This window comes from Pyrus communis, chromosome 12 (genome assembly GCF_041283825.1).
Source record: "Pyrus communis isolate YQ-2024b chromosome 12, ASM4128382v1, whole genome shotgun sequence".
Classification (NCBI taxonomy): domain Eukaryota; kingdom Viridiplantae; phylum Streptophyta; class Magnoliopsida; order Rosales; family Rosaceae; genus Pyrus; species Pyrus communis.
In genome coordinates, this window is record NC_142576.1 from 25,866,598 (window position 1) to 25,891,466 (window position 24,869).

At 38.3% G+C, this 24,869-nt stretch overlaps 2 protein-coding genes across 2 annotated transcripts; both read right to left on the reverse strand.

Annotated features, from left to right (window-relative positions):
• Window positions 1-11,126: 11,126 nt before the first annotated feature.
• Window positions 11,127-14,452, reverse strand: LOC137746123 (pentatricopeptide repeat-containing protein At5g15010, mitochondrial-like). Its single transcript, XM_088681292.1, has 2 exons — window positions 12,305-14,452; window positions 11,127-11,681 (listed from the first exon to the last, which is right to left on the reverse strand). Exon 1 carries the CDS (start codon window positions 14,184-14,186, stop codon window positions 12,408-12,410), a length of 1,779 nt encoding a protein of 592 aa, XP_088537418.1. The 5' UTR covers window positions 14,187-14,452; the 3' UTR covers window positions 11,127-11,681; window positions 12,305-12,407.
• Window positions 14,453-14,889: 437 nt separating this feature from the next.
• LOC137745103 (apyrase 2) lies at window positions 14,890-18,624 on the reverse strand. The gene is made up of 7 exons (XM_068484983.2): window positions 17,461-18,624; window positions 17,263-17,355; window positions 16,670-16,875; window positions 16,415-16,506; window positions 15,746-15,963; window positions 15,408-15,597; window positions 14,890-15,303 (listed from the first exon to the last, which is right to left on the reverse strand). Exons 1-7 carry the CDS (start codon window positions 17,953-17,955, stop codon window positions 15,191-15,193), a joined length of 1,407 nt encoding a protein of 468 aa, XP_068341084.2. The 5' UTR covers window positions 17,956-18,624; the 3' UTR covers window positions 14,890-15,190.
• Between the last annotated feature and the right edge of the window lie 6,245 nt (window positions 18,625-24,869).

The window sequence follows — 24,869 nt, forward strand, 5'->3', positions numbered from 1 at the left end:
GTTAAATATTTTTTTAAAAAAAATCGGAAACCAAATTAAAATTGCTGGTCGATTCAATTTGATTTTTTTTTTTTCAGTTTGATTCGTGTGCCTTTTTTTTTTTTTTTTTTAATAAAGCCTGAAGATTGGTTAATTACCAAAAAAAAAAAACTTTTACTATCTATTTGTATCATTATTTATGTCATTTTTTTTAAATAAACATGAGACCTACATGTATTAGTAAACCTACTTCTTTTTGAAAAATGAGCACTCAATAAAGAATCCGAAAAAAGTAAGGATTTCTTGCTTTAGACTTTGTAATTAGGCCTGAAAGGCTTATGTTAAAATCAGGCTACTTGACTTGAAAAATACATACCCAACTAAAATAAATAAATAAATATTAATCTATATTCATTCAACTTGATTCATTTTTTTCTTTTTGAATAAACGATATTATATACACCAAGGGAGAGGAGGTGGACTTAACCTCATAATAAACTAGTAATAATGTGGTTCAAATTCACATTTGACAAAAATCAAACTTAAGACTTCTCATTTACAAGTAAAGAGGAATATTATTAGACCGTAGTACTAAGTGGCAATTCAGTTCAGTTTTTAAACCTCTAAAACCGGCACAGAATCAATAGTTTTTGGTTTGGTTTAATTTCTTCATATTTTTTTTTTCTTTTTCAATTTGGTGAACGGTTAAGTTTTTCGAGCCCACTCAAACTTTAAACCTCTTCACATAAAAATTAATATTAAGGAGACTAAATTTTTAAAGTAAAAAATGTGGTTGTTGATGATTGAATTATTATTTAAGTGTTGATTAACATGTTTACTTTCTATTTGACACACCCCGATCGAGATCAGGACATGCTAGTCGTCACGTGGAAGTGACGTAACCATGTGCACAGTGCGGAAGCTAATAAAATAATAATAAAAATAGTACGAATAAATAAAATTAAGCTTAACACAAAGTACGAGCATACATGTGCAGCGTAAGTGTGAAAACAAAGTTCAGAGCACTAAGACCTAATGCAGTCCGGGAGAAAACGATACTACAAAAGCACACCCGAAGGTGGTCCTACACTGGTAATAATTTGTCAGATATGCTGGGGAAATCCTCAGGGAAGCCACCAAAAGTGCTAGCCAACTAGAACCTGGAGGGGCGCAAAACAAAAAGTGTGAGTGGGCAAAAACAAAGCTTTTCAAAAACCATTTCATAAACAAGATTCTAACCCCTCGCCGTAAAACCTGTATACTTCCCAGAAAATAGAATATACATATCTATAAATCATGCTCCGAAATATGTCATGTCAAATGTCTCTAAATAGAATGCAAGTGCTCAGGAATGTCAAATCAATGCCATGTAATCTGTCAGCCGGAGTCACCTAACGTGACATGTACGGCTGAATCTAGAGCTCAAATCTCCATCTCACTAACTATACCTGCACACGAGTCGGAACCGCCTAAAGTGGTCTGTACGACAAGCCTGGGTGTAATATAAGTACGCTCAAGTGTTACGATCGCGTGAAGGCTGGGCGAATAATCGCGGGTCACCTACGAGTCGAAACCACCTAAAGTGGTCTGTACGACAGGACTGTACACCTAACTTGGATCCAAGATGAGTGTGTGGTGCGGGAGGTGAACATCACGTGAAGGACTGTGCCCAACTCTGGGCGGGAGCACTAACACCGGGGGTGCAGGTTATGAGCTCTCAATGCATCTTAAATCACTACTGAACGTACACATAAATCATATTCACCTGACACTTACCTGTGCGTCCGCAGCACCAAACGTATATAAACATATGCGACTCATAATGCGTAAATAAATGGCAACCAATAAGCATGGCATATAAGCGTATAATGTTTCAAATCAATTTCTGGGAAAAACATAACTATATAGGTATATACGGAAAAACCAAAAGCCCACTCACTGGTATGTAGAAGGGTCGTAACCCCCTTGCCTCGAATGACCGCACTCGTCCTCGGGATAGGCCTCACCTATATGCGAAACAACTATAAAAACGTAAATTTTAAAGCACATAACCAACCTTATGAAATAACTTCTCATACAATGCTCAAATGGGGTGTATGAATACACCAACGTGATCTACTCAACCTCAGGAACATCCCCATATTTTTAGAAAAATTTTCCACCGTCGCACGCGCCGGCCACGTGCAGGCACATGCCTGGCACACTGACGGCGTCAATTAACGCCGTCAGGCATATTCCGTTAACTTTAACGGATTCCGTTAACGCCGTTAGGAATATTCCGTCCAAACTGACGGAATATTCCGTCGTCTTCTCCGGCGAGGCTCCGGCACCGTCGCCGGCGCCGGAAAATCGTGAAAATTTCAAAACTTCATATCTTCTTCGTTTTTCAACCAAATTTCACAAAATTGGTACAAAAATGAAGCTTACAACGAGAGGAAAAAATTAATACCACTTTCAAGCGCTAAAACACACGGAACACCACCAACTCCGGCCAACCTTGTAACTCACTATCCCGACGCCCAAAACCTTCAAACGAACCACCCCGAGCCTCCTAAAGACCTCACCAAGCTTCCTACAAGCTTGAAATTCCCAAAAACACAAGAATTAACGTGTGCATGAACAATGACAAAATCGGGGTATCCCGAGTTTGACGTGAAAACGAAGGTATCATTACCTGAAATGGGTATGGTTGAACTTCTACGGACCTCACGAGCATGAATATGTACTTTGTTTCCTCGATCTGTGAAGATTTGGAGGGTTTATGGGTGTGTCCGTACAAATGGAATAGGAACTGGGGGAGAGAAAGGCTCGGGACAGGGGTGCAGGGCAGGGAAAGGGTGACGGAAGAGTGTGTGTGGTCCAGAACCTGCCAACAAAAATCCCAAAAACAACCACACAACGAAATAACCATGCTAGGGGCAAAATCGTCATTTCACCCCTACGGTTCGGAAATTCTGGAACGGGTTGTCACACTATTGGTAACACATCATTTAATTTGCAAATTTAGTATAAAAATTTAGCCTCCATAACATTATCCACGCATAAATAATATAATTGTCAAAAATGATCAATTTTCTTAATCTTAGGATTGACATAGGACAAACCGGCCATGCACACCATGAACAAAACTGAAATGACGAAAGTACCCACATATAAATTGTAAAAACTCACAAGTGATGATACCATTTTTCTGATTTGAAAGAGAGCGAACGAGGTCGTAGAAAAATTTCATCCATATCCTTCTCTCTTCCTTCTTTCCATCTTGATTTCTCTCTTTTCTCTCAAATTTTTCTCTTCTCCAAAAGCGAAGGAACTTTAATACGTTTTTCTTTTAATTGCAGTTAAAGCCAAATTCTATTTTAATGCTTATAAATTTGGATCGAGAGAGGGAGAAGGCAGAAGAATTAAAATCACCAAGATCAATAATTTCACATTACGCAGCTACAGAGACGGCGTCGTAAAAGTCTTGAAGGTTATCTGCCCCATTTTCTGACGGTGTGCCGGAGGGAGAGGACCTCAAAGAATGTTTGATACAATGGTGACATAAGATATTTAGACGGTAACCAAAACGCATGAGCTTTGGTTTTATCACTTTGGCGATCTATATAACTAAATCCGGCAGCAGCTGAAGGATCCGGAATTGGAAGACAATTCGGAATTGGTCAACATAGACCTTACTTTTTCTATAAGCAGACCCAAAGATCGTTCAGAGCTGACAAACTCGACAAAAATTGATGACAGAAAGCAGGGTCAACTAATGGGATTGGGGATTAGGGGTTAGGGTTCTTCGAACTAGGGATTGGGCAAGAAAGATTTTCGAAGAAAGGTGAAATAGTGACTGAATTAGAGGAAATAACTCATTTATATACGAGGGCAATTAAGTTATTTTAAGGTATAGGAAAATTTCTATTTATGTCCTATGGTTGTGCATGGCGTGTGCATGCTTTGTGCATAATCAGTTTGTTTTATTTCAGTCCTAAGGTTAAGAAAATAGGTCATTTTGGGCACTTTTCCTAAATAATAACTTCTTCTTTTTTTTCTACTTTTTATGCTTGAGATATGAAGAAAATTACGGGAAATGAATCCCACATAAACATAGAATAACTATGGTGTCCATGCAACCAAGAAGGAAAAGACAGGTGAGACCTTGTCACTCCAATGTGGTGTAAGCCAAAAAGTTCTCTGATGTCTAAGTTAGACTTAACTGTTAGAAAAATGAATCTCAAGTTACGAGCTTCTTGACTAAGGAACAATTACATTTCACTTTGTGCATGCATGCCTTTATATAAAGGAAAACATGAGCTCGAAGATGATTCTATAAAGCAAATCATGAGCTTGAAGATGATTCATTAGGGCACATGCATGCCTTGTATTTAATGGTCAACTCATACAAGGGTTAAGCTTTGGCGAAACCTTAAGGGTGCGTTTGTTGTAACGGACTATCTTGAACTGGATTAACTTCAAAGACTAAGCTGGATTGGCTTAGAATAGACTAAGCTGGACTGATTTAGTGAAGCGTTTGGTGTTATATCAGACTAAAAAGCAAGATTCATATATTATATTATTACATTTATATTTACAATAATTTTTCATTAATTTAATCCATATATACTAATATTTTATTATTAAATTATCATTTTCCTTTTTGAAATCATCTTCCTCTTTTTTTGTCCGCCCATGCATTCCTCCCCTATCCTCTTTCTCTGCCATTTCATCTTCCTTTCTAGAATCATCTTCCTCTCTCATTTTTTTGTCCGCCCATTGCATCCCTCCCATCTTCTCTTTCACTGCCATTTCATCTTCCTCTCTCATTTTTTTTTCCACCCACTGCATCCCTTCCCTCTCCTATTTCTCTACCATTTTATCTATGCCACTGTCTCTTTCCACTTTCCCTTTTTTGGGTTTTCTACGTTCAATTTTTATGGGTTTTCTGGGTTCAATTTTTATGGGTTTTTTGGTTGTGGGAAGCACAGAAGAAGGAGATGCGAGGGGCAAAGCGGAGTAGAGGTAGCAGTGGAAGAGGTCAAGGAGGATGGAGCCCGAAGTCCTTGCCGTCGAAAATTAAGGTCTAGGGGGAAGGAGCCAAATCGGAGGGCGCGACCGATGAGCTTGGTTTGAGCGGAGGTGAATCAGACGATGGAGCTCGTGAGTTCTCCGATTGAAGTTCGAGTCGAGGTCTTTGTTCATGATTCAGGGTTGGGGACGAGGAGAGAGGGGGAGAATGCGAGCAGAGAGGAGAGTAGAGGACGCGAGCAGAGAGAGATTGAAGGGATTAGCTAGTCCCATGGTTCGCGACGTCTCTCACTAAGACCGTCTAGCACGGTCCTTAGTCGAGGCAAGTCCGGCTTACTCCCATTAAAGCTAGTCCCGTGAAGTAACAAACATGAGACTGGACTACCTCTTAGTTTAGTCCAGTCCAGTGAGGGCTAGTGAAGGGAAACAAACACACCCTAAGGGTACTTGCATTATGTTTACTTTGGTACACATAACGTCCCTCTAAAGCGGGTGAATTTTGTTTACTACAAAAGTATATGGAAGAAATGAGAGATGAAAAATGATGATGAGAAAGAGAGGAAGAAATAAAGAAAAAAGAATGAAAACAAAATTTTGAAAGTAAAAACAACTTAAAATGGTTTTTGTACAAGAGATAGGAAGCCCACGTGGGCATCACAAAAAATGTTGTTGGGTGGCTAAATATAGTCTGCTTCCTAACTAGAATACTTCTTCATTGCTGAAGACGAACTTTGCACATTTTCGAGCTAAAAATGGCATATAGTCCTTAGTTTTCATTTTGTGTCATTCCTATTATATTTACTATCTCTCTCTCCTACCATTCTTCTTCCACTCTTCCATTTTGCTTTCTCCCTTTTATCTCCAAAACCAAAAAAATTAAAACTAAAAGCCAAATAGTTATCTAATCAATTTTTTTACGTTTGCTAAAATGTATCTTTATCCACATGAACTGTTGAGGAATGATGGAGGGTATGTGGGGCGATGGGATTGGCTAGAAATCTATAAATGAAGAATGATGGCTGGAACAAAATTATATTTAAGTTATGACATATTTGTGTTTTGATTAGTGGAAAGTAAACACATAGAAAGAGATGCACGCATGATATGTTGTTTGGTGGAAACTTATTAATCAAAATAAAGATAAGCTGAAATAGTTAGCCTGCACAGAAGACTGAAAAGAAAATAAAAAAATAAAAATCAATTTTCAAACCACATTGAAATATAGAAAGAAAACAAATGAAAGTCGTTTTTGTTCTTAATCAGTGCATGCAATTCCTCTAAACTGGAAACTCTTATAAAACCTGAAGGGGAAATTTGCTGAAGGCTAAGGCCTTGTATGGTGCACAGAATTAGATAGATTACAATCTAGCAATACCTTTGGACTGGATATTTTTAATCCGGTGTTCCATATGGGATAAGCAATCTGGATAATGTTATATAGTAGCTTCAACCTTGTAAAATAGCATTAGTTAACATTATCCGACTTGTTCATCCCATTGAACACCAATTGTATGATAGGATTAAAGTTATCCAGTTTAATCTAATGGTAGTCAGTTATCCTATCCAATCCAACATACTAAACTAGATGTAGAAATGAAACCTACAATTTCGAACATGTGGTTGAAACTCAGCCCTAGCAAAATTATAAAAGATGCTGCTTTGCTTATAAGCAACTCAATCGTGTAGTTTGAGGTTTGGAGTTTGGATTTTGGACCACCCACTTGTATTCTTAAAATGCTTCACACACACACGCTTGACAAGGAGTAGTAGATGGTCAAGCTCAAGCAGGTGGTATGACAGACTTGGAGTTGGAGGTGTTTAATTTTCTTTGGTTTAGGTGGACTCAACTGTTTAATCACGCTATCATATCATGCCAGCTAGCCTTCACATCCGTCCTAATTAGTAATTACTGATTGGAGCTTGATTTATTTTCAAATTGAAGACTTTGACCATGATTTATGCATCAATCTAAGAAAAGCATCTGGTTATGAACTTATGATTTATTTCATGAATCATGCGCGTGTGAGCTTATCCTAACAATTGATGCATTGTAAGTCCGAGAAGAATCATCAGCCAAAATCAAGACACCCTTAAGCACGCGACTGTCCCTATAGTTACCCCTAATTTCATTCATTCATCCACCCACAAATACTGATTCCTTTAATAACGGTAACATCGAGTAGTTCATATCAGCCAGGGAACCTTTTACAAAAAAAGCATTGACAAGGATTTGTACCCCATAATTCATAATACAGATTAAGGAGTACGTGCACAAGTTTTCTGAATGTTTTGACTTGACCATTAATTTGTTTGTTAATTGTTACTGATACCAAACAACACTACTAATTTCCAGATCAGTCTAATCCGCTAAAAGAGAGCCTCTTTACGAGTCACATCCTTATTTAGATATTTGTTTTCAGCCAAATCAATAATTCATTACTTCATTCATCTTCCAAGCCAAGTGCCCCAATCATAGCTAACCAAATGTCCAACCATTTCACTTACTTCCCAACCCTTTTGTCTTTTTATTATGAGAAATTTGTTTATCATCCAAAGTTATGGTATGCACCCCCCAATAACACAATCCTAGGTTAGCGTCTTTCAAGAATTGTCTCCCTAATGCGGAGTTTTCCCAGTTCAAACCGGCAAGGCCGAGTTTGTGGAATCACAAAGTATCTGCATTAACTAGTTTCGGTGCAGAATGCTTATACCAAATCATACTTTGGGGCCGCTGGCATGATTCCCCAGGAGGAGAAAAAGAAGAAGAAAATGACAAATAGGTGTGGTATGCAAGGTTTTTGGAGCATCTGCAAAGAAAAGGAATACTAATTTGTCTATTAAGAAATGAGCAAAAGCCAAAAGATGATTCTACACAAGTCATATTAAATTAATTATTGTTCTTCAAATATGCTTTATTCAACCCACAATGACAATGACAATGACAATGACAATGGGCTTCACTCACATTATCTTTGGTTTTATGCACGAATGTTCATTATAAACTCTTTAAATATTATGTCATACCTGATGCAAAATAAGTAGTACCTGGGATTTTTAAATGCTCTTCCCCTACCTCCATTCCTCTCCTAAATACTAGGTAACTTGTTCACCTACAAATCAAATAATCACGTCAAATATGTAAACACCGAAATCAACAACGCTAATTACTATCCTGTCCTATGATAATTGACCAAGTATCCCATACTTGAGTCTCCATACGGTACTAGTTTGAAAACTACACATTAAATAACCAAGAAGCGAGGAGTGTCAAATTACCATGGCTAAAGTGGCGATATAGAATAAATAATAACAAATATCCTCTCCGGTTAGAAACTTAGAATAAATAATACCAAATATCCTCTCCGGTTAGAAACTTATAAAGCAAAAACAGACTTAACAAAAAAGTAGTGATGACAATGAGCAGCCCCTGCGTTCAATATTCTCATTCAAAGCCACCATAGCGATCCATTTCAACACTAAGTTTTACAACTATTATATCTTTTTATCTTTAAACTACAGATTAGGTAAATGATAGGCATTTCTGCGACACCCAGCTTCAACCCAGCACGCATGAAGCAACTTCAACTCCTAGCCTAAACCAAATGTCATTGGTTGTCACATTGAGTTGGTTAGATAAATTGACTTTGCAAAGGGGGGGGGGGGGGTAATATTATATATACAAGCATGGCCATCATTGGCTGATTGCCTGCTACAAAGGTCGTGATCGTGACCCCCAGTAGTTTTCCACGTGCAGTTCACCTAATCTAATGGATAACGCTTATCCAATGTCAAGTGCTCATGCACCAAACCTTTTCTTTTTTTTTCTTTTTTGAGACAGTACAACATGAGCTAGGACTAACCAGAAACTACCCCTGAAAGTAAAAAGTTAGTTTCTCTTTTCAGAGCCACATAGACACGGTTAAAATGCTATAGGAAAGGAAATTCCAAAATTATATTCCAACAATATTGGAGGTTTTCCATGCTATCAAAGAAAAAGAAAAGGAGGTTTTTTCCATGAGCATTTAATTTTACAATGGTGCCGTACAAGCACTGTCATTAAAAAGGCTTATCCAACACAACAGATCACGACTAAGTATAAGTGGTAAGAGACTACAGTTTACTAACCGTGAATATGAGGAATTGATATAGGCTGCAACATAGTTTCTGAATTAGATAAGCACAGGCTCAACACAAGTTTGGTAAGAGTTTAGTTTCAATATTCCTTTAACAGCACAAAAATCTGCATGTTATAAAACTTCACCTCAATCAGCACGAAAATGCATAGCACTTTAGCAAAAAGCTTTATTCCAATCCATTAACAGGTGAGCACATACCTGCAGTACTATAGCTTCAGTCTGCCAGACAGTGTCATAAAATCACCCGTGCACCTATCTAATTTAATTGGATGCTGCAGAAAATAGTGGAAAGGTGGGAGACTTGAAAGTATACTCTTGATAATTCAAAACGCACATGTATTTCTCTAATCTATTATTACTTCAAAATAAACAAGTTTTTTTTTTCCAAACAATGAGTACATATTTTCTTTGTTTATTATGTTCCCATTACCTTCTATACCGTTATGTTAATTGGCCGACATGAAACCTAAATCATATTAACTTTACTTAAAAATGACAGCTTCATAGTTAGTAAAGTCCTTAATCACTTTGCACCAAAATAGCGGAAGTGCAATCACAAAAACTTAAAAGACTAAACGCCAGAAATTCTCAAAGACATTCAAGAGAAGACAATTGCCCCCTTGACAAGCTCCCTCAAATAGGATTATGCACCTTCTACTTTAATTTCTGAATGATTTGATAACTTTTCTGAACTGGATAATTACAAATGAGGGGCTAAGCCCCCTTTTTATAGCTGATCAAACAAATTTCTTTCATGAATGAGCTGAAGACCATTTGCAAGGAAACACCAATGTGAAATACCAAAATCATCTTCACACATGTTTTGGTACATGGCTATCTATTCCTATACGCATACCAACAAGTAAAATTACTAGTTAGTAGATCAGAAAGACAGAGAAATCATCTGCAGCAAAACTCAGTCACACAGATCAACTTTGACCAGAGGTCTACCAGTAACACAAACATAGTCTACTACAAGTGGCTCGAGAGGTGTAATATTTGAGGACTATTTGGTATCCCTTGGAAGTTTACATATGGGATTAGTTATCTTACTCTTTTTTTCGTTGTCTCTGATAAGAATGTAATCTGACACTTAATTTGTCTAGGTTTTACAATAACTTCAGAACTACTACTTCTGCAAGCAGAAGGATACCAAATCCCACAACCTAAATGAGATCTAATACCTCCTTTGCTCTTATACCTGACAGCGATGCCCAAAATTCGAGAAACATCATTTGAAGTGTTAAATATGGAATATGAAGTAATCCAAATAGTTGACCAGTCTTTGTTTTTTTTTTTTTTTTTTTGGTTGAATAGTCTTAAGTTTTTAAGCAACTTCAAGACTCGTTTCAATGCAATTTCAAAAACTACAAAGTAATTTGACATACTTAATTTCAAAGATCATTGTCAGCAAAAAAGGAAATTCATAGATCATTTTCAGACTTCAAGATCTATTCACGTATGCTTTAATCATCATGATCATATTATGCAAAATTGGCATCATATCAACCATCATATAGCATCCATAAACTTAATTGGATGTTCTTTACATAGCTGTGCCCAAGGATTTGTCTAATGCTAATAACAAACCCATGCCATTGAGTCTCCATACACCAAAAACCTTTAGTATCAAAGATCTGCAACTAGAACGATATTCATTTTATCCACAAATTATACAGCAACCGATAAAAAGTTGCGTGCAAAAAAATTCTGTAAAAGATCCCACCAAGCATATCCACAAAGACTAGAGAATGAGATCCACAACTGTTAACAATATCTTTATTTTCTCTTGTCAACTCATACCTGAAGGTTGACCATTGAAATGCAGGCATGAACTACTAACTCGGTAAGTAAAATATGCATGATGGTTTTGGTTTTGGTTTTTCAAAGTATATAAGGTAGGCAAATAAAATATATACAACTAATCTGGAAACCGTTTCTGTCTAATCAAAATTATGTCCATCACAAAATCCAAGTCAAATTACAAAGAACAGTAAATTTCTGTTTTTATAATAAATGTGCTATTAGTAATAACAAGAACATTACATCAATAGTACAAGTTGTCCACTGGACAAGCTAGACTACTCAACTATAACCGCAAAACAGAGCTAAAACATCCGGACATTACATGAATGAAAACTAAGACACAGCAGTACTCCAATCATAAAATGGAGCCTGAAAAGAACTATCCCTAAACTCCAATCGCAAATAAGACAGTCGCATAATTTTTTCGTATGAAGATTATACATTCTAGTAAGATTATCCCAATACGTATCAAATATACAATTTTTAGTAAATATAATGTCTATACCATTTTCAAATTACAATACATACCTATGGCCACTTGTCACCAACTGCAAGCAAAACACTATACAGCAGCACACATCGATTGTCACCAATGTATGCTGCAGGGATATTAATAAAAGTTTCCATGATATGATGCCATTAAGTCAGTCGTAACAGCACACAAAGCCACCACAATTGTGTGCATGTCATTCCCACCACCCATCGTCGATCATATAGACCATATGAGCTAACTGTGATGACTCAGTCCTGGTTGATTCACCAAAATGTCAGTTCAAATATATGTGGTGGAGTCACCACTAGAGTTTAGGGGTTATGTGATATTGTTGTGCTGACCTTAACACATATATCATAAATTCTTGAATATATTGATGTTAACTAGAATAATGTCCAACATCCATGAAAAGGTCCCAAAAACAGTGAACACGATCACACTACCAAGTAATACACTGCATGTACAAACAAAAATAGCAGTGTACTGGAAGTGTTTCTTGTAGTTATGCATTCATAGAAGTTTTTTATGTTCCAATTTCTTCTGAATATTTTTCTCTCTCTCTGCCCCTCTTCTCCAAACCATTTTCTGTTCAAACGTGTAACTTCCAGTGTATGAAATAAATTTGAATCAAAATATGTACAGAAAAATAAACAAATAAATAAACAGAAGAGGGGATGATAAATTGCCAAAATAAAGAATAGAATCTGATTTAACAGAGGATATAACCCAAATCACAAATCCATTTGCAAGATGCCAATGCCCATGTTGGAGTTCACAACATGCTTGAGTTGACTGGCGAGTCTAAAATATTGTAGTTCTTTGTTTGTGACAACAAATGTAAAAAGTTGAGTGTACACCGACAGAGAATGATATGCACCTGTATAGAGTCCACCGAAACTTGATGCCGAATGCTGGTGACCGGCCATGACCATGTGCATACCAAGATCAGGCACTACTGAGATTGCTTATTTCATTGAAACCTATGGCTCCCACAAAGAAAAGCCCCGCTCTCTTACAACTTTCCTAGCTTCCAGCTGCCGAAGGAAATCTTTTTCCTGATGAGATTTCTTGGGGGTTACTCTAGCGTTCATGTTCAGGTGACTCCAGTCCAATTGATCATCTTCTTTATCTGTTGTATGGAATGTGGAAATCTGCTTACCGGACAACCATGCCTGAAGCATCTCTTCTGTCCTTGGTTCTGGCAAATACTGTTTCTTTTTCATCTCTATATAATATTTGTAGGCTTCCTCGAGCTTTCCATTCAAAAATAGCCCATGTATCAGCACAATATATGAGCTACGATCGGGATTGACTCCATTCTCACTCATTTCACTCCACAACTTGAACACGTGATCAAGCTGGCGCCATCGACAAAATTTTCGAATCAACATTATGTAGGTATCAGTATTTGGGTGGCAACCCAAACTTTTTATCTTCTCCAAGAGCTCAAACACTTGCTCACCAGTCCTTAAAATACGGAAGAAAGCATGGTAAGTCTGAATTGTGGGAAGAAGGCCTTGGTGCAACATGTCATCAAGTATGCGTCTAGCCTCATCAATTTTCCTGGCCTTGCAGAGAGGCTTGATGATGGAGTTAAAAGTGACAACATTGGGCGTAAGGCCTTTATCTTGCATTGTTTTCACTAAATTGATAGCCTCATTCAGAAGTCTGCCTTTTCCAAGAGCATAAATGAGCGCATTGTAAACTTTCCTATCGGGTTCAATCTTCATTGCCTTCATCCGATCGAAGAGCTTGAGCACCCTGTTAACGTTAGAGGCTTTTGAATAGCAAGACATGAGACATGAGTAGGAGACAGCATCGTGCACAACACCTCTGTTGGTCATCTCCATCCAAATTCTCTCGGCCTCACGGGGACTGACGATGATATTGCACCAACCATTGAGGATAATGTTAAAGCTCTTGGTGTTAAAGGGGAAGGCGTTTCTGTTGCAGAAGAGCAAGTGCTCAGCTTCTTGGACATTTTTGTAGCGGCAAAGGGCAGAGAGAAGGCCATGGAAGTCATCCATGGCAGCCACAAAGTGAAAGCGTTTATAAGCATAGAATGTATTGATAGCCTTGCCAACATCATGAACGCAAGAGTACCTCCTGATCATGATCAAGAGAGTGTGAGGAGTGACGAGAGAATGACCTTTCATCTCATCAATCAAGGCCCAGGCAGTGTCAAACTTTCTCATTTTCCCTAGAATGGAGATCATGGAATGGTATTCCCGCACCGAGTGAGAGTAACCCGGCTGCTGCTTTCCGGCCCAGAGGAAGAAGGTGAATGCCGATTCCCAATCATTGCGAACGCGTGAAAGAACCGCTGCCACCAGCTCTGACGAGGCTGCTATGCCGCATTGATCGAGCTTCCTCTTCATCTCAGAGCCCAGCGACTCGCTCCGTAAACTTAAGATGTCGACAATGCTTTTCACATCTCGAGAAAGACCCGAATCCGAGACTCCCAACTCAGTATCATCATCATCATCTTCGTCGTCGTCAGCAACAGCAACATTGACATGTGATTCTTCTGCTGTGGAATCGTCATCAGCTGAGTTTGGAGACTTGGAGTGTGAGCTCGTCGAAGAAGAAGACCAAGGGAGGACGGGAGTAAAGAAATGCGTTGGAGGTGCTGATACAGCAGCATCAGGGAATTGCTTCAGGGCAAAGGCAGCAGCAATGGGCACGACAGAGACATAGCTATGCGTGTCTTTACGTAGCAAATTCGAGTACAGTGATGTAATTCTCGCCATTTTTCTCATTTCTACGAAGCCTACCAACTGTTTGTGAAAATAACCAATCCAATACTAAATTCGAGTAGTAAAAGATGTACCTGTTTTCAACTGCTCTTCAATTCGGCAGAGGCAAGCAATCCTAAATTCTCACTCCTGTATTATACCTCAAAATCTGAATGATTTCCACCTCTGTTTTTATAACTTCGTACTATCACTATCAATAGGCGTCGAGCGACGAGTCTGTCCCCAGTCTGGCTCTGGCGGTGAAGGCTTGGTTTAAGACCAAGTTGTGCAAATAAAAAAGCCACAAGCAAATTCTCTACTTTTTTCACAGCTCGCAACTGAAAACTCCGCCATGGCCCAAGGAAGGCCCAACTATAAACCCCACCATCTCAAGCCCACATGGTATCCTCCGGCCATGGTTTGAGCTTCTTTTACACAGAAACTCTTTCTTTCTTTTTTTTCCAAATTTAACGCTTCTGTTTATTTATATTCTTTGATTTTATTCAAATCAAAAGTCATGCATAAGGATGTGCAAAGAAAGACAAATTATAGACACAAAAACCATTGAAGTAAGAACATGGGTTTGATTTCCATTTGCGCATGTAATTAAGGTTCCAACAACTTGAATTCAAGTTGGAAACTCAAATGAAGGAAAATGAACTGAATGGCAAACACAAATTAAAAACAATTGTTTTTTCTCCTACGACAAGGACAGACGCAAACGAAAAAAATGGAAATGGTATCACCACTTTGTTTGCTCAGCCGACAAAATTAGTACAACTAATTGAATCAAATTGTTCTCTAAAGAATAGTTAAGTCTGAATAATTACAAATGAAAACAAATTCAACTATATTCTCTCATTATTCCCATAATTATAGACCAAATCCAATTCCCAATTCAGCCCAATATCAGTTTACGAGGTCGGCTTCTGAGGCACTACTGATCATGGAGCTCAAAGACCGCCGGTGCCAAAAATTCAAGGGCTTGTCTTTCCAATAGGTGATTCAGCTGATAATGTAACTTGCATTTATAATGAGGACACAGCCTCTATGGCACTCCCTAGTGGCCATGCAGCTTCAACCAAGGAATTTTGATACTCAACTTTCTTCACCAATGTAATCTCTTGCCAGGGATCAAGACCTGTTTAAGATATTGAAGCAACCGGTACGAACATATTAGAAATTTGTTTAGATGAAACGTCATTTTCCAACTTGCTTAACTCAGTAAGTATAACTAAGACCCACCAAATCCATCCACAAGCAATGTAGATTGGTAGACTAGATCCATGCACAAGAATGGCAGGTTTCCCTCCTCAACTTGTGGATACGTTGATTTAGCATCCTCAAGTTTAGTTTCACAAGCACGCTTAGCTGCCTCCTCAAAGTTACCAGGGTGAACTTTGGCAACAGGTTCGTCTGGGTTAACAAAACCAGCCTGCATTTGTACAACATTTTTTTTGTTTTTTGGTAAGGCATATGTATAATAAGTGGTTAGCAAAAACATTTTGTCGTCTAAAATAAACCATGAACTTTTTCATGCACATCAAAGTAATAATATATAAAAATCAAGGATGGTGAAATACCTCAGCAGCTCTGTCAAAGAAAAATGAAGCCACAAATAGGTTCCTTTGTCCATCCCCTCCTCCACCGTTCCATACCCCACCAAATGTGCACTTCATGTGTGAACATGTCGCTTCGTTTACTTTGAGTGCCTTTGTAACTACCCCCCTGCACTCCTCAACACTTGATCCAGATGAGGAAGCTGATGCTTTATAAGATTGTCCTCCATATGTGTAAGAACCTGAACAACATACCAAGATTTCCCAACAAACAGCATATTATGCACTAAATCCACAACACAGAAAGTAAAAACAATATAGAGCTGCCACCCCATATCAGATGATTTCTCACTCATTTAAAATATAGAACAATGGTCAATGTTCTGCAGTCAACAGAGTTGCAGACTTTACGACAATTTTGATATATTCCAGAGGAGCATTGTATACAAAACAAAGATATAACAAAAAATATTTAAAAGCTAGATGGTTCAGCTAGAGGGATGAAGAACAAGACTTGGGGATTTAAAATATAAGAAAAAAGATAGTTGTTCAGATGAAAATGGAGCAACTCTTGTTTTGTTGTTTGTTCTTGAGTTTTTGTCAACTTCTTGTCCACTTGTGTATTTTTATTGTCTTGAGCAATAAAATGTCGTTTCTTTCTCAAAAAAGAGAAAATGGAGCAACTCAGCATACCGTAATATCCAGCTAAGATGCAGGGGTTGGCAGAATCTTCAGAAACCTTTAAAATCTCTGCTCGAGCTGCTAGTAACCCGTAATGCAAGTAACTGCATAAAAAAATACAAAAGCAATTAACCTAGGAAAACCGTTCTACAGTAGTTATGTTACAACGAAGTCAAGGAAACTACTGAATGCAATAAACAAAATAATGAATTATTAATACACAAAACCAAATCCTGACATCAATTAAGCAGAAGGAAAGAGGAAAACCTGTGAACATAAAGGTTATATTTAGCTCCTTTAAGATTCATTTCCCTTACATATACATCCTCTCCATCTGATAACTTGGGTGCTTTTGCAGCATCCGCCTCTGAGATAGCATAAGCCATCTGAACAGATCCACCCCCAAGGTCAACCACCCCTACAGTATCTGAATATTTCTTCCCCAAATTTCCTAGTAGATAGTTTATTGTCACCTGAAAAACAAGAAGGAAGTTAATGTGTAGCCATGACTGCTCTTGTTTTTTTTTTTTTTTTTTCCATTTCTTTTTAGTTTCAGATAAATAATATGTGTGCACATTGCTTCCCCAAAATTTTGTTACCATACTCTCTCTCACATACGCAAGCTTCCCGGATAACAAATTTCAAAACGTGCTTGGTTTTCCAAAATTGTTGAGTTATTTGATGTACTTAGACAGTCTAGCACACACAAATGAATAACTAGATATGACAGAATCAAGTACTGTGATCCAAAGTGCTGAATCATAATTATTCTTCTTCTGTATAAGAAGGCATTTTACAGATACTATAGGTACGGGTACAGCTAGTATATAAATGAGTTCAAAAATTGGAGTAAAACGTACCCACTGGAAAGAACCCTCTTGAGTTCCATCAATGACAGTAACGGCATCAGGGCGGGAGCTGAGGCTGCTTCTTTGTTTGAGCAGATCCCTAACCTTTTGAAATTTGAAGTATTAACATAACAAACATATGAATGAAACAGTGAACGCTTCCGAAAATTAACGAAATTGCAATTTCCAAACAAGAAAAAAGATGCATACGGCCTGGAGAATGCGGTCAGAAGCATCGCCCTTCAAAGCCCTCAGGCCAGCCGTAGCCCCAACGCGGACGGGAGTGAAGGAACGTAGCTCCTTGGGAACTGCGCTCTCAGCCTTATCGAGAAGACTGGTGAGGGACTCGGCAGCAGAGCGAGGGTCCTTGGCATAAGCGCTCAGGCCAGGCTTGACCTGAAGAAAGAGCTCGAGATCTTTGCCGATGGGAAGGAGCTGGAGGTTGTGGTCGAAGCAGAAGACGTGGACGCGGCTGCCGGAGCTGCCGGCGTCGAAGATCACGGCAAAGGAGGTCTTGGAAGGCAGCTTGCGGGGGAGCTGGTTGCTCAAATTACCCCCCGGAGGCATGACGTAGAGGACCATGGTAAGGAGGAGGAGAGGGATTGAGATGACGAGGATGACGCTCCTGTATCTGTATATTCTGTCGGAGAGGGAGTCGTACTGGGGATTCCCCATTCCAATTCCCCTGCCGGGACGCTTGAGCATCTTGTTTTCGGAGTCGGAGAGGGGGTCGGGATCGGAGGGTGGAGAATTGGTCTGGATCAGATTCTGAGCCTCGATCAGTTCAGCCGAGGAAGGCGATCTGTATCGGATCTGACCGTTGAGATTGAGGGGCTGCTGCTTCCCTTCCTCCAGATTTGAGTATTAGTCCTGGGATTAAATAATCCCAAACTGTCCCAGTCTCTTTCTTCTTGACCAACTCCTCAACTGCTGGTGCCTGCTGCCTGCTGGGATCTAAATAAAATGTCCTCTCTCTCCTCTCTCCAACTCCACAATGCCTGCCGCCCTTTATCAGAATATGAATATCGTCAGAGAGAAGCCACTGCAGTCGTCTGCACTGCAAGAGCAAAGAGCAAATGGCTTTTTTTTCAGGATCTTTGCAAACTTGGGATGAATTGAATTCTATATATATGAATGAACGACCGAACCAACATTAGCATTACGCCTCATGGCTGACCCTCTCTGCCTAAACATTTTTATTTTTATAAAAAAAAACCCCATAAATAATAAGAAAAAAATTAGGAAAACAAAAAACGCTTGGGCGATGCCGCGATGTGAAGGGTACAAAGAAAGAATTTCATTAAAACTAATATTTGCTTACCCACTTTGTGGGTATGAACATATTTTTTTAGAAAATGAGAAGGGAAATGGGAGAGAGAGAATGTGGGGGAGTGAGAGGTATTTGTATTTTGTTTTTTTTTTTTTAATATTGAAAGTATTTTAACATCACATGTAGGTGAGGTTTCAATAAAAATAATAAAATTTGGACTTATGAAATTATATTATTGCCCATCATTTTTTTTGTGTGATAAAAGACTAATTTGTCTTTTCACCTTCTTTTGGTTAGCAAAGAGGGTTTCCATTAATTAGTAAAGATTACAACAAACCTCACATTGCTTCTAATTACCGTAAAGTTCTTCATGCCACCATATTAGGTATGGGTTGGGTTGGTCACTTGGTCCCTTCTAGACCTAACTCCAATGGTTGGGGTTAAAATTCAAAATTTAAGGTTTTTTTTTTTTAAGTATATTGATATATTTTACACTAAAGAGATGGGGAGGTTGGCTAAGCCACACAATAGGCAACTTAATTTGATATCGAATTCGCCATATATGAGATTCAAACTTAAGACTTATCACTTCTAAGTGAAGAGGAATACCACAAGACCGTAGTACTGAGTGGCTTCAAAATTTAAGTTTTAAACTCATATAAAGCTTCTCCAATGATACACCCCGACCCAAATCGAGACATGTTGGCCGTCATGTGAGAGTGACGTAACTATGTGCACAATGCGAAAGCAATATTGATATAGAGAAATACGAATAAATAAAAACCAAGTTACCAACAATACTAGCTAAGAAAAGGTGCTAGTGCGAGATTGAGTGTGAAATACACAACTAGAGCATAAATAACCTAGGTGCATTCCGATAGGACAAGTACTAATTATACAACACCCAAAGGTGATCCTACATTTGTGAATTCTGCCAGAACCTCCGCTGGAAACCTCGTAAGCCACCAACGATAACTCCTACCTAGAATCTGAAGGGGCGCAAAACAGAAAGTGTGAGTGGGCAAAAACAAAGCTTTTCAAAACCGTTTCATTTCTCAAATGTTCTAACCCCTCGCCGTAAAACCTGTATAATTTCCCATAAAATAGAATATATATATATATATATATATTCATATCTCATAACCATGCTCAACAAGCTTTAATCATAAATATGTCATGCCAAATATCTCAATACGATAGAATAAGTAACTCAGGTAAAATAGATCAATGAGAAATAACATATCAGCCTGACCCACCTAAAGTGCCATGTACGATTGAACTCCTAGCTCATACATCATGCCTGCACACGAGTTGGAACCACCTATAGTGGTCTGTACGACAGGACTGGGTGTAAATAAATGCGCTCTACTGCTACGATCACGTGAAGACTGTGCGAATAATCGCAGGTCACCTACGAGTCGGAACCACCTATAGTAGTTTGTACGACAGGACTGTGCACCTAACTTGGATCCAAGGTGAGCCTATGGTGCGGGAGGTAAACATCACGTGAAGGACTGTGCCATAACCATGGCGGGAGCACTAACACCGGGGTGCAAGTTTATGAGCTCTCAACACATCTCATATAATCATCAATTTACATAACACAATCTACAACTCACCTGGTACTTACCTGAGCGTTCACAGCATCAAATCACATTTATGCATACCATATTAATTCAATGATCTACGTATAAATCAATATGAATGGCATTTCTAAACACAAATTCATTTAAATCGATTTGCTAGGAAAAATCTCAAGTATATATGTATATATGGAAAACAAAAGCCCACTCATTGGTATGTGGAAGGGTCGTAGCCTCCAAGCCTCGATTGACTAAGCTCGTCCTGAGGATAGGTCTCACCTATATGTGAAACAACTATAAAAACGTTAATTTAAAACACATAAACGAAACTAGCTAATAACTTCTCAAACATTACTCAAATGGGGTGTTTGAATATACCAACATGATTTACTCAACACCACGAGCATCCCCATATTAATATACCAACGTGATCTACTCAACACCATGAGTATCCCTATATTTTTAGAAAAATTTTCCGACCACACACGCGCTGGCCAAGGCACGGCCAGACACGCCCCCCACGCGTGGCCAACCCTAACGGAATAGTTAACTGCCGTTAGGAATATTTTGTTACAATCTTAACAGAAGTTAACGGTGTTGCCTGATGTCGTTAGAACATTCCGTCAACTCTGACAGAATATTTATCTCCTTCTCCAACGAGCCTCGCCGGTTACCGCTGTCAGCAACTTGAATTTTCGCCGATTTCTGGAAAAACTTTAAAACTTCATATCTTTCTCATTTCTTAACCAAAAATCATGAAATTTGTACCAAAATGAAGCTTACAACGAGTAGAACAAAACCTTACCACTTTTAGGACTAAACCCAACGGAATCTCGCTAGAAAAACCCACGATAATCTGGCCACTACTGCAACTCGATAAACTTGAGCTTCCTGATGTCCAAAAAACTTCAAAATTACTCCCCAAGCTTCGTGAAGATGTTCTAAAGCTTCCTAGAACCTTAAAACTCGAAGAAAAGTCCACGATCACGACTACATGAACAGTGCACCAAATCGAGAATTCTTGGTTCTCGGGTTTTTGAAGGCTTCACGTCCAACCAAGGGTATGGATGAGTTCCTGGGCTTGCTAGGAGTCCAAAACCAACCTTCAAATCTTCAATCCATGCATGAAATGATTGGTCCAAGGTTTGTCCATACAACTGTACGGAAAATGGATGAAATCCGAGAGAATGAGAGAGAGAGAGTTAACGGAGAGGTTTGGGTGTGTGTGTGTGGTCCAGTTTGCAACCAACCAAAAACAAGAAAACAAACCTAAGTCTAAGTTCCTAATTGGTTCCAAAATATTAAGGACTTAACATAAATTGGGCCACAACCAAAACATATCACCCACAACACCAATTAACATCCAAGGGCAATTCAGTCTTTTCACACCACCGATAAAAATAATTCGGGAAAGGTTGTCACATCCAAGGTTAGTGGCGTTGGGACCTAGTTGCTAACGTTGTCAACCATTTGCAGAAAGACAAACGACTACCCACGTCGTTGGACTGTTGGTTTAACCAACAATCTGGATTCAATATGTTTTCAAATCAAATTTATAAATACATTAAATCTAACGATTGTGATAAAAAAAATCTAATGGTAAAAAGAAAATCTAACAACCCAACATTAATTCCATCAGCTAAAACAATTAAAAAAATTATCTAAATCAAATTTCATCCAATAACTCTATAAATACCTATGTATTTTTTCAAACATCCACACAAAATTCACTTTTGTCAACACAATTCTTCCTTTTTTTTTTCTTTCTATCCACCTATGTATTTCTGTTTAAGAATGGCGGGTTGTGTGGTTTTGCATGTTCTTTCATTTGGTGCATATGCGTAACTATGAGATAGGTTTAATGCTTTTTCATTATTCATCGAAAATTAAATATTTTTAGGTTAAAATGTTTACAAAACTATATTAGGATTATTTACATAAAGTTTATTTTTTAAAAAGTTACCGAAAAAAATTAAGTTAAACTAATTCTTTAATAATTTCGGTATAAAATTTTAAGCTAAAACTGTTGGAGGAGGGTTAAAACCTAAATTTTTAAGAAAATTTAGGTTTTAACCCCAGTCATTGGAATTTGTCTTAGAGGTGGATTTCACTTTACATTAGTGATTTAAACAAGGTAGTGTTATCCACACACCTATTTTTACTTATCACACACCTCTCTCTCAGTTTTCAGTCGTCTTTCAGTTTTCAGTCGTTAGATCAAATAAATTGAAGAAAATCAATGATAAAAATTTACAAGACTATGTGAGAAGCAAGGTTCTAAAAAATGTTAGGTGCTAGTCAAGCGGCAGGTAGGAGCGTAGCGACTAGGCGGCCTAGGCGGATTTATGTAAATTTATTATATATGTTGTAAATAAGTTCATAGTTACACTTAAAAAAAACTATACTTGTATGGATAATAAAAGAATGACAAAATGCAAAAATAAAACTAGAAGAATACACAAAGTACATCCATCCAACAAGTTCAATATTTAAAAAACAGTAAGCATATACTCATAATGAGGAGAACTCTTGGATGACAGACTAAATTCTTCTTGTTCATGATCCTTGCATTTGATTTGACATAGACTAAACTATTTAACGTTATTGTACCTAGTTTATTTATTTATTTATTTTTGTATGTATCCCCTCAAAAGTTCTCCAATTCATTTCACAATTGTATGAACTTGTAGTCGATCCATCATTTGCAAATTAGGTACACCATTTCCATATGTATACCACCATGAAAATAAAAAATAAAAAAGCACACAATTAATAAAATAAAATAAAACCAAATCCACCTAGGACCGCCTAACCTGCCTAGGCGCCGCCTAGGACCTCCTAGGCAACTACCTAGCTCAAGACCAATTTTTCGAAACGATTTTCTCTAAATCAAGGCGGGCCTTCTCCGCCTAGGCCGATTTTTAAAACACTGGTGAGAAGTAAAAATAAGTATGTAAATAGCAACTATCCCTTAGTTATTGTTTGAACTTTCAACCCGTATTTACCTTTTCAAAGTTTTTTTTTCAGTCATTTTGGAGACATTTCATAACAAAGTTCAGCTTAAGAGGATTTCCATCTATTTTATTGAATTTGGCTCTTAGGGAGAATTGGGGGAGTTATTATTCATGAGAATAGTGAATTATCTTGCAAAAGATTAAATTACTCTCTACCAATTATAAATAGTTCACAATGATCATTTTATTTTTATTCATGATTCAACTATTTAATATTTTTTTTTCTTTTTAAAGGGAGACAACTAGTAGTAAGTCATATTTATTCATCCAGTCCGGGGGCCGAAAAGACTCAGAGGCATAAATTTATATAACTGTACCATGGGTCTATAATTTATTTCGCTGAATAGGTTATCTGTCATGAATTGTGTGGTTCTCTGGTGGAACAAATTTTCAGAGCTCGCTACTGTCCTACGATGGCGCTACTAGAGGCAGGTGAGGGATCTTGTCCATCTTTTGTATGGTGCTCCTTACTTTAGTAAGGACCTCTTGTTGCGGGCAATACATAGAGGGTTGGCAATGGGGTGGCTTTGAGTATCTATGGTGAGCCATGGATTCCAAAACCTATGAACTTTCAGATATGTTCACCACCTCGATTGTTGAGAACTAGCCGGTTTTTTATCTAACCAATGGTCTAGGGGAGTGGAACGAGGAATTGTTGCATTTTGTATTTTTTTTTTTCGGAGGAAATGGAGGCACTCATGCAAATTTCGCTAGAGCCTCAACGGAGTGGACATTAATAGAGCATTACGAGACGCATGGGCGGCATACGGTTAAAAGCGGGTATTCACTTGCACGCTAGTTAAGGTACCGTTTGGTACGTGGGACGGGACGGAACAGAGTGGGACAAGGCGTTCCGTCCCACGTTTGGTGCGCCTAAAACAGGTGGAACGAGTTTTGGGTGAATTTTCGTTCCACCTCACCCCCCTGTAACGACTCGTTCCACATCCGTGGAACACAAAATTATAACCTCTCCGTCTCCATCTTCTTCCTCCTTGTTTCCATCCGAGGGCATCTTTGCTCCCTCTCCGTTCCGTTCCATCCTGTCCCGTCCCGTCCCGTCCCATTCCGTTCCGTTCCGTCCCGTCTGCATACCAAACGATACCTAAAAGAACGCGATAGATGTACAGTAAAGCGTTGAGTGGTAGAGATATAAATGTGTGGCGTAGTTTTTAGGGTGACAAATAAAATCAAGTTCTTAATGTGGAAAGCTATCAGTAAGTTTGTCCTTGTAACATGGTTGTGGTAGTAAAAATTACGTCGTCTTCAGTCTTGATGAAATTGTATCTACAAAACAAATAAATATCTTTGATCAAAGCCAAAGTCTCACACTCTCACGAGGTGGGTGAGAAGGTTTGGTCATGGATTTTCGATACCTAAGTCAATTTCTTTGAAAGAGAGAGTTTAGGGCTTAAGTGTGTAGCAAAAATTACCAGGAACTGGTGGAGATGAGATATTTATAAAGATAGGGGGCGGCCACGTGTGTAAAGTTTTGCCCTACACGTAACGACATCTAATTGGCCAAAGATTTGAACTGTTAAATAGTGTCCAGGGATTGTCTTGGAAATATCCTTAATTAGATATGATTGATAATCCTTACTTGTTTGAGTTGATTTTCAAGAAGGAAAGTATTAAAGATAGGACTTAGTAATTAATTCTATCTTTAATGATTGTGATGTCTTAGTCAACTGCTCTAGCCTCCGGGGATGTTGGATTGTGTGTGAAAATCTTTGTGGGCTCTACCCATTTAATGAA

What these genes read in the sequence shown, in the direction of transcription:
- LOC137746123 (XM_088681292.1), bottom strand. Translation starts at nt 14,186, where the DNA reads ATGAGAAAAATGGCGAGAATTACATCACTGTACTCGAATTTGCTACGT.
- LOC137745103 (XM_068484983.2), bottom strand. Translation starts at nt 17,955, where the DNA reads ATGCTCAAGCGTCCCGGCAGGGGAATTGGAATGGGGAATCCCCAGTAC. An exon ending in AAGAGGGTTCTTTCCAGTGG is followed by an intron (nt 16,876 to 17,262) that starts GTACGTTTTACT and finishes CTTGTTTTTCAG; the next exon opens with GTGACAATAAACTATCTACT. An exon ending in TCTTTGACAGAGCTGCTGAG is followed by an intron (nt 15,598 to 15,745) that starts GTATTTCACCAT and finishes GTACAAATGCAG; the next exon opens with GCTGGTTTTGTTAACCCAGA.